The following is an 18,178-nucleotide window of genomic DNA, read 5'->3' as shown; positions in this document are numbered from 1 at the left end:
TTGGTGTTGGAGTAATTGAGATGATGTTGAACTTTTGTGAGAATTATGGGGTTTGAGGTTGAGGGTTGGTTGTTTATGTTGGACGACTTGAAGTTTTAATGGGCTTGGTGCTTTGGAGATTTTGTCGAGCTTGAGTTTGTTTGGCCTTGTAAAGATGATGCTTCGTGGATTGTTGATGTTGGAGGTGTAATGAACTATTGTGTGTTGTTTCTTTGAGATAGCTTCTATTTCGCGTGCTCCATTGTTGTTGAGGGTTCTTGATGATATTTATGAGTGAGTGTCTTCTTTGGAGATGATTCTGACCGAGAAAGTAAAGAATATCAAAAAAATTCTTGGTAGTCCATGATCGCCTTTGTTCTTTAGTTATGAGGGAAGAATTGTTGAAGAAGATTGAGATTATTTGATTGGTGATGTTGATTGCGAATTTGTGCTTGAGCTTTGTTGCATTCGGGTTGATGAGATTTAGTAATGATTGATGATGATGTTGTTTTTGATGCGGAATACTTCTCTCTTTTATGTTGTTGTCCTGCCTCTGCCTCTTCTTTCTTCTCATGCAGTGGTATAACGGTTTCAAGTTGTTGATGCGAAATAGTTGAGCGAAATAATCGCACTCCCTTTAGGGATGCCATCTTGTTTATCCTTCCTCAGCTTCCTTCATGGTATTGATTCTTTTGTGCTTTATCATGCGATATTATTCCATAAAATTTTGGAAAACACTTGTGTGATTATAACGCTTATGTGATGGCCATGCCATGAAATATCTATGCAATGCTTATGCCATGAGAATGTGATGCTTATATGATGAGAATGCTTATCTATTTTTGATTAAATGGAATGTATAAATAATGTTTGTGTTAGTTAGCTTATTGTTCCACGCTAGTGTTGATGTTACTTCAAGTTTGCTTCCGTTCTTCATTGCTTTGGATTTGTCTTTAGTATATGCGTTCCTATACGCGCGCTTATTGTTTCTCACTTGTTCTTTTGCTTGTACTTCACCTTTCTCGCATGTTCAATGTATTCTTACCTCATAGTTTATTCCTGCATTATTAGTATCGCGTAATAACCATATAATTACAATATATGTCTTTGTGTTTCTTGTGGAGGTCTTAATCATCCTCACCCTATTAATAGGACTTATGCTTGCCCCAGGGTATTATTCTTGGTCGGGCGACAAAATCGCAGGCAACCATCACTCTTTCAAGTAATAGTCCATTGATCTTGCGTTATCATCTTTCGTATTATTGCCTCGGCAGGATATTTTTTATGCGACAATACGACAGGCCTAGATACTCTCGTGAGTAGAAGACCCATGACTACAAGACCGCACCCCCTAAGTGGAGTTTCTTGAGGATCGAGTGTATCATAGTCAGGACTTGTCATAGTCAGGACTTTCCAAGAGCGGCAAGGCTCCAGACGCCCCCGGCAGCCTGATCGAGTTTCTACACATATCAGGTGTTTAGGGAGCTTTAGAGCAACTGCAGTGGACGACTAAACCCAAATATTTGGTCTTTTGGACAGACGTAGTGGGACGTACTATCGATCAAATTTTGATCAACGACTAAAGCCCAGACTAAATTTGGTCGCCGACCAAGACCAAACCCAAATATAGTCGAGCGTTGATATAATCTCCGTTTCACAACGGGCGTTGATATTATCTCCGCTTCTCAACGCGCGTTCGTAAAGAATTCGTCCAACGAACAGGAGGGTATATAAACTTCGCCTGTATGGGACGTTGATTAAATGTACGCCTGATGGGGCGTTTGTGAAGTTAACGCCTGACTCCAGGCGGTGATAAAGTGTACGTCCCATGAATGGATTGAACTTGTACAGAATTCAAATTTGAAGTGTGAAAATATTGGGGAAGAGCAAATATTTTGCATCTTATGCTTCCACGATACTGGACGCTCTTAACGGTAAGGTTTGCGTACTTGGCTTGTTCTTGTTTTTGTCGTTCTCTTATTATTATCTTCTCCCTGGAAAGGGGAAGAAAATATGTAAAAAATGTGAGTGAGGGGAGAGTCGATCGCGCGTGACCAAGCTCATCGTGTACACCCTGGACCATCTGTGCAGGCTCCTGTTTTGTGTAAGAGCGATATTATTTGCTTAACTTATCTCTTGTTATCGCCCTTTGTATAAGAGCAAGTCTTATGGTGGAATCCATCCATCTTCCAGCCACCTCAACACTTGGAACTGTGGATGGAAGAGCAAGTGTAATGGTGGAATAGTAGAAACGCTATTCTTAATGTAGCTAAAAAAACGCAATTAAGAATGGAGCTTTTTTTTTCATCCGTTAGATTTCAAAAACTCATTTTAAATCTACGGATAAAAAAAACGCAATTCTTAATTGCGTTTAACGCTATTCTTATTGGCATTCAAATGGATTCCACGAACCCTTCCACAAAATCATGAAACCTTGCTTGAATTTTATATGAAAGATCCCAATTTGAAAGCCACTAGACTTGACATTCCATGATTTTTTCACATTTGGAATAGTTTGGATTCCACCGTAAGACTTGCTCTAAGCTTTCTCCTTTCTTCTTCTCCTCCTGTCTCTTAGCACGCCCTAAAATCTGTCTACTTTCCTTCGACAGTTCCAATCACGAAATGGTTCCTTTGAGGGTTAAGTTGTGAACTTCGCTTCTTCATCAGTATCTACATATGAGCAAGCAATACTTTGTGTAATTGTGGCTGTATGTTTCTTCTTTATCTCTTGATTATCATCTCCCTGGGATTAGGTTGATTGTTATAGCTTTCTCCTACTTTGCCCTTGTTTTTTCTTTTGGTCCTTTGCCGCATTTGCAAAGTTGAAGACTCATTCACGGATCAGGTTGGTGTGCGTGCTAATCCATGAGCCAGTCTGATGGAAGTTTGCTACGTGCTTCCATTGATAATCCTTCCCATCTCTCTGGTCCTAAGATGTACTCGTGTTGTGCTCTTTTCGTACTGTTCAAGATCTTCCTGTGTATTCTTCTCCTGAGTTGTTGATGAAATAAACTTCGCAAACTCTCCTTCTTCCTTAGTCCCCTATGCTTTCGCCTCTAGCTGTTCCTGTGCGTTTTCTTCGCGCTAGTTATTGAAGACGATTCCTTTACCTGCACCTGTAGTATTACCTCGCTCTGGTATTCTTCTTGTGCTTGGGGTACTCATCGCGCTTCTTTTATTTTCGTCTTTCTTATTCTTCTAGTTGATTTTCCTGCCATACACTTATTACCTAGCTGCAAACAACAAACAAACAGAATCGTGAGATGAAATAGCTCTTCGCATAAAATGTCCAATCCCTCCAGTTTATTTTGCCGCCTTTCTTTCGTGTTTGATAGTATGGGCTTCTTTCGCCTGAGTGCCTTCTCATCTCTTCCTTTTTTTCCTGTTCATCTTCGCATCTCTTTTTGTCTTTGATAATTATTAAGTTGATTTGATGGAGTCTGATATTGTGCGGCATTTATTTGACCTTTACTTGAGTCTCCTAGTTGAACCTGTTTTTGACGATGAATATCTCCGCGCTGACTTCTTTATCGCCCTTAAAGCTTTCTTTTCTGTAAGATGATTTTCACCGCCTGCAAAACCTCTTCTCATGCCAACTTCTTTACCTGCGAATTTCTTCGCGTTGTTGTTCCTGCACAAGTAGTTTTGATTACTTCACCCTGGATTGTTGATTTTATCACACAAGAAGGTTCCTCCAATTGCCGGTAGCTCTCCAAGCTTTCTTTGCTCTTTTCGACGCCTTTATTTGTTCCATTAGTTATGTTTTCTCCCTTTGCCGCTTGCTCCAATTATAGATACTTCCATGTACTTCCCTGTCTCTGTCAAGTTAATATATTTTAAGAGAAATATATTAATGGTTGTTGTAGCTTTCTTTCTTTCCCGCTGACCTAGTTTCTCTTCTAGTACTCTTCTGTTAATGGACCCAGGTCGAATTCTTTCTTTATTTCCGCCCTTGGCTATTTGATCGTCCTTTTTTCTTCTTCCTGCTCCTGGCTATGCATTCGCGCTGAACTGGTTAAAATGTTTCCTTAAAAGAATTATATTAACGCCCTTGCTTTGCTTGCTGATCCTGATTTTGTTGGTGAACGTTTCCATGCTCCTGGTTAAAGATGGTCCATTCGCGCTATAACGATGTTTTCTTGCACCTGCAAAATATCTTACCAAAGCTCAAATGATCATCCACTGTGCGAAAGAAACACACAGTTGAAGTTTGGCTTAATTGCCGAGTTCATTTCGCTCCAAGGAAGTGACAAATCATCGCTTCTTTCTCCTCTGCGTCTTTCTTTTTTTGTTTCTTACACCTGTATGTGTCTTTCTTCTCTTGTAGTTAGTTGATTTCGCTCTTAAGGAATCTGTGAATTGTGATAAATGTTTATTCAAACAGACTCAAAGGATTACAAATGATGGAGAGCTTTTATATAAGCTTCATTACAATACTACCTGTTACCAGGCTGTCACTAACACAGATGGCATTGAACCATTGGTTCATTACAATCATATGACATGACTCGATGACTCATTGCTCTAACATTCCCCCTCAAAATGATCACTAAGCAAGTGAAACAGTTTGGACAACACACCATATATGAGTCATGCCAGCAATGTCATGAGATGTAGTAGCAGCGACACTTCGAGCAGGTATAAAAGAAGTAGCACTATCTTCAATCTGTAAGCCATCAAAGTCTTTAGATACACCAGCAGAAGTATAACAATTAGCTCCCTTAACTCAGCTAATTGTGGAGACCAACAGATAACTCCAATAGTGCAATTTTAGTACAGCTCCATGTAGACACCCAATGCTAGTTCGCATATCTTAGACTGCAACATAAATGCAAGGCAGTTATCTCAAAACTTGCAATCTAATGAAGAACCTATCCAAACCAATCTGTCTAGAGATAATGAAACCAATCTGCAATTCATTCCCCCTCAAACGGATGACTTCAATAGTGCATCAGTTTTCCTTGAAAGATAGAGAGAAACTGCTCATGGAAGGTCTTCTATACTCTACCAGCTATAAGCAGCAGCAGCATTAACACATGTAGGCTTAAAAACAATGAACTTCATACACTTCTTGAACTTCATAATCCGCAATGAGCTTTATGTTGAACAAAGTCTTGTTGAACAATTAGGTAGAGAACCAAACTGAACACTATCAAGCTGAAGAGATAGAAATAGCTTTGTAGAAAGTTGATACTGCAACACAAATAGGTACTGAATAGTTGGTCCACCAAGGTAGCATGTTGAGGCAGAGAATTAACCATGCTGAGGCTGATGTAGTAGGCTGAGAAGAATCAGTACTTCAAGCAAACATGCTACAACTGTAGCAACTATGAAAGTTGATCCAACTTCAAATGTGGAAACTACTACAGTTGACCCCTCTGAACAGTATCAACTACAACAGTTGATCCCCTGTAAAACTTTCTCACTTCTTGACAATAAAGAATATGTCAAGTAATACTTGTATCTTTGCCCTCTACTGCATCCAAAACACTCACAAAACTTTGTAGTACAAGTATTAACAGCATATTGAAAACTCAACACCTTGTGCAGATCATGGATTCAAACCAAATCTTGGAGATAAACTAGTTTGTGAATGCTGGAGATATGTGACTTCATAATAGAACCATGTTACTGCAGAAGCTTTAGAAGTACTAGCAATTTGCAAATCTATATTTGCCCAGATTTTAGTTCCACAATCACCACCAAAACATACATTTACTGCAGGAGATCTTGAATTCGATTCTTGAAGAAAGTGAAACAAGAATTGACTAATTCAGATGTGCAGACTCTCTTGGGTACTCGATGCAACAAATTGGAAAAGCAAGACTTGATTAAAAAAATTGAAGAAATTGATATAACAAGCAATCAAAAAATGTTGTAAAACTTATCTGTAAAGGATCTGGAATTGCATTGTTTCCAAGAATCACCGTTACGAGATGTACTGAAATACTGAATCGAACAACACTTTTGAGTAAATCGTAAAGATTATCAATTGCCTTTGAGACTAACCATCAAGAATCTCACTGATGTTCTCCAATCAAACATCTAATGTATCAGCAGATCTGAATCAAACGCTTTTCTCCATCCCGAATTCTGAACTGATAACAACACTTGAAAGTTCTTGAACAAGAATTTACGTTATCAACTTCGCCCAGATCTGAATTGTAAAGGAGTTGAATCTTGAAGAAATCTAAAAAAAAAACACCAACTAATGTAGATCTGAAAACTAAAATCAACAGAAACAAACAATGAAAAAGAGGTTTAAGGTGTTGGAGGTTGTAATGGTGTTGTGAGGTTGTTGAAAATAGAAAGAAATTTAGGTTTGAGACAGTCAAAATGCCTCTTCAGGTTGTAATTGTACATATTGTGTTTGAGGAATTCGTAATTCCCCTTCAGGTTGTATTGAGTTGTAAAGTTGTTTTAGGTTGTGATTTTGAGTTGTAATCGGTTTTGAGTTGTTTTAGGTTTTGATTTTGAGTTGTAATTGAAGGTGTAGCAGAAACTGTTGTTGTTGATTAGGTTGTAGTGGTTGTAAAAGTTGTAATGAGTTGCAAAGGATTACAAATGATGGAGAATCTTTTATATAAGCTTCATTACAATACTACCTTTTACCAGGTTGTCACTAATACAGATGGCATTGAACCATTGGTTCATTACAAGCATATGACATGACTCGATGACTCATTGCTCTGACACGCTCCAATATTGTTTACTGTTTCACAGTAACCTCCTTTTACTGCAAAAAAAAGGGGAATATTAGAGTTTCATAGTTGTTTTCTTCGCATGTAGTCTCATCTCCTAAGCCAGCTGATCTCTTCGCGTCGTTTTTTGATGATTTGCTCACGTTGTTGACAGTGTTGTTTATTGACGCAGAAGTTTTTATTCTTCATGTTGCTTAATATTCTTCTTCTGCCAATAGCGCGGAAATTCGGTATCTTCTTCCTTCTTTTCGCTCGCTTGTAACCTCACTTTCCCAATCGCCCAGAAAGGATTTCAACTATGTGTTGCTGTAAGTAAACAACAATCCAATGAAGAACTAATATAGTTATTATCATGCGAAGATTTAAATATATAAATTCGCCTAAGTGTGTTCATAGGAAAAATCCCCAAATCATATCAAGGTTTCAAAATTTGCCAAATGGGTTTATTAATCAAGTTCGGGTGGTTTTAAATTTCTAAACAAAACTCGTTTTATATCATGGTTTTAAGGAACAATCAATTTTTTGATGAAGAACAGTTGTGTTTTGTTTTCAAACATTTTTTATATTCAACAGATCTGGACATCTCAAAACACTGCAAAGTAAAACTAAATGATTAAAAGGAGGATTTGTCTTTCTCGATTTGATTGTCGATGAAGTTTCAATGTTGTTTTCCCCTCTCTCTCCTACCTTTCTCTTTAAATAGGTGTTTACATGGTGGATAACAGCTAATATGTAGTGGAGTACAGCTAATTTCACCTCACTCTCGCGCTCGTGCTACGTTCTCTTGCGCGCTAAGGAAATGAATGAATCTCGCACGGTAAGGAAATGCGTTGCGCGATATTTTGCCCCTACAATCTCATAACTAAAGTGAAGGATTGAACTAGAAAATTTATATCAAATTTTGTGTTATTGCAGAAATCTCGGCTGACTCTCTAGTGGCGAACTTCCTTGGTCTTTTTTTTTGTGGGTCGAACTTGGTATATGTTGGGCTCATATAACACACACTCAATCGCAGTTTTTAAATGACTATTTTGGCCCCTGCTGAAACCCCGTATCTTAAATGACTATTTTTGCTGCTGTTGTAGATTTCTCATCATCCTCGTGGTCCTTTAATAACATGTATGCACTCTAGCAATTCTATTTTTTTCTATTGGAGTTCACAATTAAGGGTTTTTTGTTCTGGTAGGCACTAGATATATGAGAAGATCTTTAATGTCTGATAATAATTTATATTTGTGCACTTGGGTTATTCTTTTGATTGGTTATGAATTTGAGTTAACCGATACCTATCAACTGTTTAACAAAATGCTTAAAAACGCAAACTTTCATTTTGTAGCTTGTTGGTATTTATGCACAAAGCCTCTTCTTTAACATTTGCTGGAAAAAACAACTATGGAGGAAGATACTATAGTTGATCAACCTCCGTTGTTCTTGAAGTTTGCTCCAAAAGTTTCAAAAAAACCTCCCCCAGTGATAGAAAATCCTCAACCTAATGAACCCCTAGAAGTGGAAAAATCATGTGACCCCGAATCGTATACTCTTAGTTTCTCTGATCTTGGTTTAGCTGACTGGGCTACTCGAACATGCAAGAAGCTTGGAATGAAGAAACACACACAAGTTCAACATCACTGTATTCCTCGAATTCTTGCTGGTCAAGATGTTTTACGTTTAGCTCAGTCAGCGGATTTCGCATTACCTATTTTGAATCGCTTTGCAGAAAACCCCTATGGTGTGTTTGCTTTGGTGATAACACCTACTAGGGAGCTAGCGTACCAATTGGCAGAGCAGTTCAGGGCACTTGGAGCATCCTTGCACCTACGGTGTGTTGTTGTTGTTGGAGGGATGGATATGATCACTCAAGCACAAGCTTTGATGCAACGCCCACATGTTGTGATCGCAATTGGTAACATATTCCTTAAATTCATAACCAATCAAAAGAATAACCCAAGTGCACAAATATAAATTATTATCAGACATATTCCATCCAAGGTAACATATTCCTTTAAAATAGTCTTTGAACTGTTTGAGTTACCGATGTACCATACAAACTGCTCCCAAATAGTCTTTAACACTGACAATAATATTAGAAACTGGGATTTATTTTTTTTCACAATGGATTTATATATCAGTGTGCCGGCCTTCCAAGTTTATGTCCCCCCCACCCTTCCATGTAAACCGCATGGATCTGCTGGTTGCCTTGCGGAGTATTTTCTTGAGTATTATTTGTCTTTTCAGTTTTCGTCTATACATTTTTATTCGCCTCTTGAAATTGGCAATCGCCAATCTACTTAAATCACCTTACATGTCTTCAACGTGATGTTTTACAATGCTTAGATACAAAGCAATGGGATGCGAATTTTCAAACAGCTCAGTCATTTTGTCGTACGTCCTTGTTACTTCATCCTCCAGCAGCTGCAAGCGTACAAAGAAAAACAAGTCAGTTAGACAGACATGGGTGATTGTGAGAGTAAGAAATAACAACAAATAGCTAGAAGACTGATAATTTATGGTACCCTGTACTGATCTATCATGGCTTGAGTAGGTTGATCATCGATGAATTTGGGATCACCATCACTATCTTGTTGGTATTTGGACATATCAACTTCTAGCATTTGGAGCATAGCAAGTGCATCCTGTTTTCCTCTTTCGACACTCCTTATCCTCTGTTCCTCATCATAGTCATCATCGCTGTCATAATCATCATCACATCCAGTTCTTAATATCCTCCTCCGGGAGGGCGTCAGGAGATTTTAGAAAAGCTGACATTTCAGCTTTCGCCTATTTCAAGCAACCAATAAACAAATTTAATTTTACGGATATCAGAGTTATAAGGATTGTACAAGTGGCAATTCTTAACTGAAACAGCCTTATGATGAATGATCACGAACGATATTATTCAAGGCAGCAAAACAGTTGGCAAAAAAGAAATATACAAGTAACAGGAGGAGGAAGTATTTAGAACGAACCTGCAGTAGTCGTTTGTTTGCTCTCAAGTACCAGTAACGAGCATCCAAATAAGTACGCCGGAGTTCAGAATCCACACCAACCAGTACGGGCTTGAAACTCTGGCAAAAGAAAAGTCATTGGTATTTTCGGCGTGTCAATGGAGATATATCATAAACTTTGATAATTTGTATTTTTTTGTCGCAGAGTTGCTTACTTTAAGGATTTCCAAGTCGTTAAATGCATCATCATCAATGGATGGATAGAGTAGTAACAGTATATTGACGCATGTATCTTTGTGAAAGCTTAGAAACGTGTTTATCTTTTCATCGTCGGAAAAAATTTCCGGGTTATTCACTATATCCTTGGCATGATCCCTGCAGGAAAGAAACATTTTTCAGACGATGCCAAAAACAAAACAAAAAAATTTGATTTGAAAACTGGATAAAATTTTAAAACAATATACCTGTTATTATCAGAATATTTGTATTATTTCCGACTACCGTTCATAATGGGCTCCCTAAAACAATCCTCGGGTTTTATTAGAGGGGCAGCAGTGTGATAATAATGTCCCTCTAGTTGGTTAGGGGATGTCTTATAGTGAGTGTAAATTGACTGGATTATCCTCCCCATTTTTTAACCTAAATCAAAGCTAAATTGAACATTTGTTTTCTTTCTTCTTCTCTTCTTCTCCTCCCATCAATCGTAGCCTCCATTAAAACTCAAAATTTCATCGTCTTCGATTAATCGACGATTCGAAAATTAATCAAGTGTAGCGTAACGACTTATATGAGGTGTGTTTTGAAAAACCCAGTTACAATTTGGTTTATTTTGTTCGATTTAAGTTTAATTTCTATCAAAAATTAGGGTTTTAGATGAAAATTCAAATTCAAATTTTTGGGTTTATGTGAGTTACTGTTGATTTTAACTCAATTACGAACTGTAACAGGACATTTTGATGTTTTTACGGTTGGTAATTGAACTACTACCAACCGTATGTTCTTATATCTGAGAATTTTCTTCAGTTACATTTTTTTTTCAACCGTAAGTGAACTTAACACCATCCATCTTTGAACGTTTGAGCAGATCCGTATCGTATTTTCTCTGAGTGAGAACCAAATCTCTACTTTGGCGTAACACTTCAATACCCAAGAAAAATGATAAATTACCCATATGATTAATTGCAAACTCAGAACCAAGTGATGCAATAAGCTGACTGATTTGTGTTGAATCTGACCCCGTGATAATAATGTCATCAACATACACTAGAACATACGTGACTGATGTTTCTGTTTGAAGGACAAAGAGAGAGTTATCTGCAACAGACCCCTTGAAACCAATCTTAGCCAAATATGTACTTAGTCTTGAAAACCAAGCACGTGGAGCCTTTTTAAGTCCATACAAGGACTTATGGAGTTTACGGACATGATTTGGATAATTAGGATATACATATCCAGCCTGTCGTTTCATATATACATCTTCTTCAACGTCTAGTTGCTTAATTGGCCATTGATTCATTACAACTATCGATAAAACTAATCCAATGGGTAGGATATCTTCCACGGTTTTGTTGTGGAGATATCAGAGTTATTTATATTAAGAAAATACTGCAATGCAGTTACACTGGTTGTTACAGACTCAAACAACTTCAAAAGACTTTAACAAATTCAAAACTCTAATTCAACAGACCGTAAACCTAGCTTTAGGAGTCTTCTTAGTTACTCGGTCTGCTGACTATCTCAATGAGATTTTGTTGAAGAGATAACATTGTTATCGTTAACATCCCCCCTCAAGTTGTACTGGAGCTGGCGAATGTGCAACTTGGATCGTAAAATTTGAAATCATAGCGCAGCTAACCCCTTCGTAAAAATATCTGCCAACTGATCTCTTGAACTGATAGAACTCACACTCAGTTGTTTGTTAGCAACACGTTCTCTGACAAAGTGATAATCAATCTCGATGTGTTTCGTCCTTGCATGAAACACTGGATTTGTAGTAAGATATGTAGCCCCCAGATTGTCACATCATAGAATTGGAGTAGTAGAAAGAACACCTAACTCCATTAACAGAGACTGAATCCATATGAGGTCTGATGTTGCAATAGCAACTCCTCGATATTCCGCCTCCGTACTAGACTTGGATGTTGTTTTTTGTTTGCGTGCACTCCAAGATATAAAGTTGCCACCGAAATAAATACAGTAGCCACTAGTAGATCGTCGATCATCTAAGCTTCCGTCCCAATCTGCATCAGAGTATGCATGAAGGGAGAAGCCTTTTGCTGAATTCAGATATAAACCATAATCCGCAGTTCCCTTTAGGTATCGAAGTATTCTTTTGAAAAGTTCCCAATGCTCAACAAACGGATCATGCATATATTGACACACTTTATTTACTGCCACGGAGATGTCTAGTCTGGTTAAATGCAAGTACTGCAGTGCACCTACCACACTGCGATAAAAAGTTGGATCCTTGAATCTCTCAGTGCCCCCTTTCTGAATCTTCACGTTTGAACCCAATGGTGTGCATACTGGCTTAACACCATCCATCTTTGAACGTTTGAGAAGATCCGTAACGTTTTTCTCTAAGTGAGAACCAAATCTCTACCTTGGCGTAACACTTCAATACCCAAGAAAAATGATAAATTACCACCATATCCTTAATCGCAAACTCAGAACCAAGTGATGCAATAAGCTGACTGATTTGTGCTGAATCTGACCCCGTGACAATAATGTCATCGACATACACTAGAACATACGTGATTGATGTTGGTGTTTGAAGGACAAAGATAGATCTATCTGCAACATACCCCTTGAAACCAATCTTAGCCAAACATGTACTTAGTCTTGAAAACCAAGCACGCGGAGCCTGGTTAAGTCCATACGAGGACTTATGGAGTTTACAGACATGATTTGGATAATTAGGATCTACATATCCAGTCGGTTGTTTCATACATACATCTTCTTCTAGTTGACCATGTAGGAAAGCATTCTCAACGTCTAGTTGTTTAATTGGCCATTGATTCATTACAGCTATCAATAAAACTAATCGAATGGGTAGAATATCTTCCGTAGTTTTGCTATGGAGATATCAGAGTTATTTATATTAAGCAAATACTGCAATGCAGTTATACTGGTTGTTACAGACACAAACAACTTCAAAAAACTTTAACAAATTCAAAACTCCAATTCAACAGACCGTAAACCTAGCCTTAGGACTCTTCCTAGTTACTCGGTCTGCTGACTATCTCAATGAGACTCTGTTGAAAAGATAACACTGTTATCATTAACATGAAATCTGTTGTGTATTGGATTGGATGCGGATGAGGTGAAAACCGGCCCATGCTCACCCCTAGTGAAATACAAAGGCATGCTCTCCGTCTCCCTTCGTTGGTCTTTTTTTTATGGGCCGAACTTGGTATATGTCGGGCTCATATTACACAAATCCAATCGCAGATTTTAAATGACTATTTTGTCCCCGCTGAAACTCCTTATTTCTTAACAATTGTCCCACCAAAAGAGTGATAAACCCTAACGAACATAATATTATCAGACACTAGAGAAGAGAAGCAGGCTTTGAAATTTCTCTTAAACCCCCCAACTTTTCACTTTGGAAATTCGTCTTCTCGCTTACACTGCTGCTGTTGTAGATTTCTCATCATCGTCGTCGTATAACAGGTATGCAATTCTATTTTTTTCTATTGGAGTTCACAATTAAGGGTTTTTTGTTCTGGTAGGCACTACAAGGTTCAATCTTTAATGGGTTCCCGAATCATGTCTTAATAATTTGGATTTGTGCTCTTGGGTTATTCTTTTGTTTGATTCGTTATGAATTTGAGTTAACCAATACCTATCAACTGTTTGACAAAACGCAAACTTTCATTCTGTAGCTTGTTAATGTTTATGGCTCCTTATCTATCATGTTAACCCCATAAGCTCACTTACCTGATGCTAATTCAACTTACTAATTTAGTAACAAAGCCTTATAATTGATTCTTCTTTAACATTTGCAGGCAAAAACAACTATGGGGGAAGACACTATAGTTGATCAACCTCCGTTGTTCTCGAAGAAGAAGTTTGCTCCAAAAGTTTTAAAAAAACCACCCCTAGTGATAGAAAATCCTCAACCTAATGAACCCCTAGAAGTGGAAAAATCATGTGACCCTGAATCGTATAATCTTAGTTTCTCTGATCTTGGTTTATCTGACTGGGCTACTCGGACATGCAAGGAGCTTGGAATGAAGAAACCCACACAAGTTCAACATCACTGTATTCCTCGAATTCTTGCTGGTCAGGATGTTTTGGGTTTAGCTCAGACAGGTAGTGGGAAGACTGCGGCTTTTGCGTTACCTATTTTGAACCGCCTCGCAGAAAACCCCTATGGTGTGTTTGCTTTGGTGATAACACCTACTAGGGAGCTAGCTTACCAATTGGCAGAGCAGTTCAGGGCACTTGGAGCATCCTTGCACCTACGGTGTGCTGTTGTTGTTGGAGGGATGGATATGATCACTCAAGCACAAGCTTTGATGCAACGCCCACATGTTGTGATCGCAACACCAGGGAGAATTAAAGTCCTCCTTGAACAGAATCCAGATATTCCATCTGTCTTCTCGAAGACCAAGGTAACATATTCCTTGAAAATAGTCTTTGAACTGTTTGAGTTACCGATGTACCATACAAACTGCTCCCAAATCGTTCTCTTGTTTCTTAGTGCAAGTAACATCAAAATGAAAATCTTAACAGGCAAGATACTTTCTTCTTAGTCCACCCACTTCGCAGTATAAGCCTCTATAGTTGCTTGTGAAGCCTTCTTTTGCTTACCAGGTATCATCGTAGAAGCACTGCATGCCTTTGGTATAACCTGGTGGCGGTGGTCGACCATACTCATCCTTCATAACATTAAACAGAACACACTTGCACTCCATGCATCATAGCTGATTTTCCACACCACGCATATAAATTGCCTGCACATTAATGAACCATCTCTCATCTAGGATTTCGGAAGTATTGTTAACCTCTACCTCATAAAGATCTGGTACCTGCGAGGTGGCTCGTCGTGTTTCAGATCCAAGCCCTGAGTATCGGTCAACATCCTTGGGCTTTGGAGCATATTATCTAGCAATGACCCAATGGTGAAGATAAGTCATAAGTTTCATACAGAGGGACAGAACTGCTTCAGCAACGTACTCCTTAATAGCAATATGACCTCTTGGAAAATCAACACTATTGTAATATTTGTTAGAGACATATCCAGGCCTCATTACAAATTTAGGGGTCAAGAAGACAGTGGATTTCTCCTCGTTCACTTTTCTGAATTGGGAAGATTGAAATAAGTGAAAGTAACCATCTCGGCAAAAGGAGCATCAATATAAACTGTTGCATGATTTTTTCCCTGCCTGCATTGTTAGCCTACTGATGTTATGAAAATGACAATGATACTAATAACTAATAAGCATTAAACATACTAGTCTACTAATTCAATCACAATTCTAAGACACAAACAAGAAATTGACGAACTCTTTTATGTTTTCATACCTGATTTATCGCAGTATATTCACTGCTTTGATTTTGTTTGCACAGTATGAATTTGGTCGGCAACATATTTGTTCATTTCATCTGTTCAATTTTTTCTGCAGTTTCTAGTTTTGGATGAAGCTGATAGAGTTTTGGATGTTGGTTTTGAGGAGGAACTGAGTGCAATATTTCAGTACTTGCCCAAAGATAGACAAACTCTGTTGTTTTCTGCGACAATGACAGAAAACTTACAAACACTGCTTGAGGTTTCTGCAAACAAGGCATACTTTTACGAACAGTATGAGGGATTTAAGACTGTTGAATCTCTTAAACAACAGTATGTTTTTATTCCCAAAAACGTGAAAGATGTCTATCTGCTACACATTTTGTCAAAAATGGAGGACATGGGCGTTCGCTCTGCCATAATATTTGTTTCCACATGCCGGTAAAATTCTCACGTGTTTAGCAATTGAAGTTTCTCCTAACTGTTTAAAACTCTGTTTACCAGACTTGCTGTTTTCATGTTGTTAATTGTTATGATTGACCTAGGTCTAGCTTTGACAAACGGGATTTCAAGAAAGTTTTTTATGCATTTTTGTGCACACACAAGGCAAATCCTCCTTTGAGTGATTCTATTTTTATCTTTACTAATAAAATAATTAGGGTCAGAAGTTCAATCACTACTTCACTAAAAAAATTATGATTCAACCTCATATGTTTCTGCTCTAGGGAAACTGCAGTGCATAACAGTGTGTCGAGCATTTTACTTGTTAACTTTGATCTCTGTGCTTTTCATGATATAGGTTTCTGACTTGTGTTTTTTCCTTGTCAAGTTTTTGAGTTATCCACTTTCCCTATACTCTGTCCCCAAGATGCAAACCAAAACCACCATGTTTTCTTTAGAAAAGCTTTTGCATTATCCTTGCTGTCTTTTCCAACGTTGGTGTTTTAGCGTCAATACTCCAACTCATCTTATCACTCAGAATTCTTGCTTGTATGGACTCTGCACCACATATCATTATGCCGAACAGTCTGAACTGAATGTTTCAAAATGAGGTCCTCTAGGGATCCTGCCACTATAGTTTTTTATGCTGGATTCAAATACTTAAGAGAGTCCATTGAAGTCAAAGATTGTGAGATATTTTTTGATAGTTTATTGAAACTAAACCAGTCATATTTCCCACTGCCACTGGAATGCTACCTGAAAAGTGAGAAATGATTGCGTGACAAAATAAGTGACACAAGTCCTTTTAATAGACCTCCTTTGTTTAAGTGCTCAAAGTGCATTCCGATCCTTTAATCACCATTGTCAATGACAAAATAAGTAACATTTGGTCGTTTGACGAGCATTTTTAAGTTGTCTATAGTCCTCAGAATTGAACCAGAAAATTGTTTGCTGACAAGTCTAGAATTTGGAGTTCGTGCAAATTGGTCATTTCACAGGGATTTCTCCGTCTGAGCTATTAGACTTGCTGTTAGTGTTAAGATCCTGTCAATTAGAATCATTTCAAATAATATTGACAAAATGTTTTGCTGTTAATGTTAATTTACATTAAAGAAAATCTATCTTATTTGAGTAACACATGCACAGAGTGAGAGTGAGAGGTTTATTAAATTCTTACTTGCCGCATATCTTATGTTATCAGATATCAACGTTGCAATTAAATTATTCTTATCATATGTGATGTCTCTATGTGCATTGGTGTTACATCAGGAGTTGTCACCTTCTTAGTTTGATACTGGAAGAACTTGAACAACCAGCAGTAGGATTGCATTCGCACAAGTCCCAGGCTCTAAGACTGTCTGCACTACATCGTTTCAAATCTGGTCAGACTCCCATTCTGCTGGCAACAGATGTGGCTAGTCGGGGTTTAGACATTCCAACAGTTGATCTTGTCATAAATTATGATATTCCGAGGTGAGTGTTATTAGCAAACTTCTTCACAATTTATAATTTATGTAGTTTTCTTATGGAAATGGCAGGACATAACAGAACTTGATCCAACTTATTCCAGATATGCCCGAGACTACGTTCATCGTGTTGGGCGTACAGCAAGAGCTGGCAGAGGGGGGCTGGCTGTGAGCTTTGTTACACAGGTTAGTTATAGAAAATGTTGTTCAACTCAGACTTTGCTGCTCTCCAGGCTTGTGAAGAAAGAATTAGTCACTTGGTTGCTTCTCATTGTAATGTCCATATAATTTCTATGTAAGTCCTCAAACTGAGTGATTTTTGATGATTTTTTGCAGAACGATGTAGATCTAATACACGAAATAGAGTCCGTCGTTGGGAAGCAGTTGGATAAGTTTGAATGCAAAGAAAATGACGTTCTTGCTGAAATGACGAAGGTAACACCTCTATCGTACAGAATATGTGATTGCCGCTTAGTGGTCTGTCACTCGTTATGTTACGTATTCTAAATTTCACTCGTTGCATTGGTCTTAGATTGAGCCATGTTCAATGTCATAAGCATCATTAGTCTTACCCATCGGAGAAGTAGTCAAGCGTTCCTTTTCACTACATAATTTGCCATTCATCTTTTCAATAAACTTGACATATCATGATTTTGGATCCATCAATGTAGGTTTACAAAGCTAAACGTATTGCGACTATGAAGATGATGGATGACGGTTACGAACAGAAAGCAGAAGAACGAAAAGCCCAGAAGCTAAAAACACTTTCAGAGAAAGGATTACTGAAAGAAAAGACGAATAAGAAGAGAAGAAGAACCAAAACTACTTCTGCAGAAGAATCAAAGTAGGAAATTTTGTGCCTGAGATATATTTAGAGAACCTTGAGGATTAAAGAACAATGGCCTGTACACACACATTTACAAAGTTTTCCTATTATGAAGAAATCTTTTGTGTATTAGCTAGCTAGCTCATTGAGAGAAATATATTACCACTTTTTTCTTCTGTTGCCAGAACCTCCAAATTATGAAGGTCTCAGGGCTGTAATATGTAAATTAACATCAATTTTTTTTTTGTTATCTCAATCCAACACTGTGCTGATTTTCTTTCTTATCACCATAATCCATTTCCCCT

General features: G+C 37.9%; 2 protein-coding genes across 2 annotated transcripts; one reads left to right on the top strand and one right to left on the bottom strand.

Annotated features, from left to right (window-relative positions):
- Positions 1-11,650: 11,650 nt before the first annotated feature.
- Positions 11,651-12,172, bottom strand: LOC113275461 (uncharacterized mitochondrial protein AtMg00810-like). The gene has a single exon (XM_026524970.1). The coding sequence runs from the start codon at positions 12,170-12,172 to the stop codon at positions 11,651-11,653; it is 522 nt and encodes a 173-aa protein (XP_026380755.1).
- Positions 12,173-13,165: 993 nt separating this feature from the next.
- On the top strand, positions 13,166-18,157 carry LOC113323166 (DEAD-box ATP-dependent RNA helicase 36-like). The gene is made up of 7 exons (XM_026571439.1): positions 13,166-13,300; positions 13,636-14,244; positions 15,259-15,581; positions 16,851-17,054; positions 17,152-17,233; positions 17,384-17,482; positions 17,719-18,157. The coding sequence occupies exons 2-7, from the start codon at positions 13,648-13,650 to the stop codon at positions 17,893-17,895; spliced, it is 1,482 nt and encodes a 493-aa protein (XP_026427224.1). The 5' UTR covers positions 13,166-13,300; positions 13,636-13,647; the 3' UTR covers positions 17,896-18,157.
- The last annotated feature ends 21 nt before the right edge of the window (positions 18,158-18,178 follow it).

This window comes from Papaver somniferum, chromosome 1 (assembly GCF_003573695.1).
Source record: "Papaver somniferum cultivar HN1 chromosome 1, ASM357369v1, whole genome shotgun sequence".
NCBI lineage: Eukaryota > Viridiplantae > Streptophyta > Magnoliopsida > Ranunculales > Papaveraceae > Papaver > Papaver somniferum.
The sequence above is the reverse complement of the archived record's forward strand: the minus strand, read 5'-3'. Positions and strand labels throughout refer to the sequence as shown.